This window comes from Habropoda laboriosa, unplaced genomic scaffold (genome assembly GCF_001263275.1).
Source record: "Habropoda laboriosa isolate 0110345459 unplaced genomic scaffold, ASM126327v1 scaffold204, whole genome shotgun sequence".
Classification (NCBI taxonomy): Eukaryota; Metazoa; Arthropoda; class Insecta; order Hymenoptera; family Apidae; genus Habropoda; species Habropoda laboriosa.
This window is the reverse complement of record NW_017100385.1, coordinates 50,635-52,771: the sequence shown is the minus strand read 5'-3', so window position 1 is coordinate 52,771 and position 2,137 is coordinate 50,635. Positions and strand designations below refer to the sequence as shown.

General features: G+C 54.1%; 1 protein-coding gene across 1 annotated transcript in view; it reads left to right on the top strand.

Moving 5' to 3' along the window:
- The first annotated feature begins 1,952 nt into the window (after positions 1–1,952).
- The window catches only part of LOC108575057 (amphoterin-induced protein 1-like), a 1,981-nt gene continuing 1,796 nt past the window's right edge, over positions 1,953–2,137 (top strand). Inside the window, 2 exon segments of the mRNA XM_017937763.1 lie at positions 1,953–2,134; positions 2,136–2,137. The exon segment at positions 2,136–2,137 is cut by the window's right edge and continues 1,796 nt beyond it. Coding sequence (XP_017793252.1) covers positions 1,953–2,134; positions 2,136–2,137 — 184 coding nt within the window.

Here is a 2,137-nt window from a genome sequence, read left to right as displayed (position 1 = left end):
TAATCTGGCAGTGCATTTAACCACTTTGTGAAATAGCCGTATATCTCGCCACTGTGACGTAGCATTCGATACGTCGAAAAGGGAGGTTGGTCGGAGGGTTGAAGGTGGTACAACCGAGAGCGAGAGAGAGAGAGAGAGAGACAGAGGGAAATAGAGAAAGAGCGAAAGAGGGAGAGAAGCGACATAGGGGTGAACTACGAGGGTAGGTGGGAGTGAGGTCAGAAGACTCGAGGTAGGAAAACGTGGAATAGGTTGGAGGAAGAAGAGGAGCAACGGAGCACAGGCTAGCCACCGCGGCTGGTAGGTTGTGCGCCGCCGTATACCCCATTTAGAGGGAGGGGGAGGGGGTGGAAACGCCAACGGTGGGGTTCCCCGTCCGTAGGCGCTGTTCGAAGTGGGAGCGTGGAGAGGGAGAGCAGTGAAAACGATCCCTACCACCCCTAGTTAGGTTGGGAAAGCGCACGAGCTGTCTGTCATGGGAGTGGTGATGGGGGGGTGGGGGGTGGCGTAGAGAAGGGTAGATTCGCGAGGAGTGGGAGTAGCTGAAGTGGAGGGAGGGAGGGAGGATAGAGTAGAGCGGGTGAACACAGCAGGGAATAGAGCGAGGAGGGGGGTGAAGGATGCTGGCGGATGAGGCTGGAGGAGAGGAAAGGCGCCGTAAGGGGTGCTCGGAATCACGGTGGTGGTGTGTACACCCTGTGTATATAGTCTGGCCCGAGTGGAAGAAGGGTGCGCCCTACTTCGCGTCGGCGTTTTCCCTCCTGGCAGTGTGCAACGACGTTGCCGTGAGTGGGACAGAGAGGGCGAGAGCGCGCAGAGGCTGTCTCTCCGGTTCGGTGCCGGGCTTTTCGTGGTCTCTCATTTCACGACGAGCGTCCGTGCCATCGGCTCGAGTGTTTTGCGCGTGAGACGGACCGTGAGCGGGGGTGTGGAGAACAAGAGAAAAAAAGAGAGAAAGAAGGGAAGGAAAGGAAAGGAAGAGGGAATATCGCGAGGAGGAGAAAACACGGGTTCAGGTTGTACGCAGCGAAAGAGATCGCCTGTCACGGACAACGCCTCGGGCATAGTTCAGCTCTGTAGAGCTTTCGTTTTGTTTCGCGTGGATATATACTACGGTGGTTGTTCGCGTGTTCTCTACGGGCCGCGAGAGTCGTGCGTATATTCGAGGTGGTGGTGCGGAGTACCGGTTCTCTTGTCGAGGGTGTTGTTATCGTTTGTTCACAGTTTTCCAATCAACGGTGGTGGTCGTGGTTTCTACACTACAGCCTCACGGGAAGTGCACGCGTTGATCGACGCGTTTACGTAAGAACGACGGACGCTCTCTCGTGGTGTATGCTTACTCGTACGTGCTCGTATGTATTTCAATGTGCGCGCGCGCGTGTGACAAGTACCGAGAAATACGGAGAGGCAAGCCTGGAAAGGAGCCGGTGGAGGTTTTCGTCGATTCGTGAGTTCGTTAGGAATACCAGCACCGTTCACCAACAACAACTTCTTCTTCCTAGGAAATTCGTCGAAGAGGAAGAAGAAGAAGAAGAAGAGGAAGAAGAAGAAGAAGAAGAAGAAGAACTTGTGATCGCGAAACGGTAGTAGTCGTCGTGGTCGTCGTCGTCGTTGAGTCGACGAATCGGGAAGATTCACGAATGGACGAGCCGAGACCGTTTAATCCCGACCCTCTCGTTTGCATAATTAGCCGTGCTGTACTGCAACAGCTACATGGAGAGAAGGGCTCGCATAAACTTTGCTACAAAGGCTGAGGCTCGCGACGCTCGTATATCGTTATTCGCAACAATACGAACGCGTTGCTGAGAGAAACGGGGGTGAAAAAGAAACGAAGAGAAAAGAGAGAGAGAGAAACGAATGTGCCTCGCTGCCGAAAGATATTTAGAAAAAATGGGCGTGAGCTCGTCGAAGGAGGATTTTCTCGAGCGAGCGAAAACATTCCTCGCGTATTGATGCGTCTAGCGAGGCCAGCGTCCTCGAGTAAGACAGTCGGGGAGGATCGCGTGCACCTTAACAAGGACCAGCATTCGACAATAATAAACGCGTTCGTCATGGAAATCTCGCTGCTCCTCTTCTACGCGACGACGTTGCTCGGCATCGTGACCAGCGACAAGTGCGCCGACGAGTGTTCCTGTAA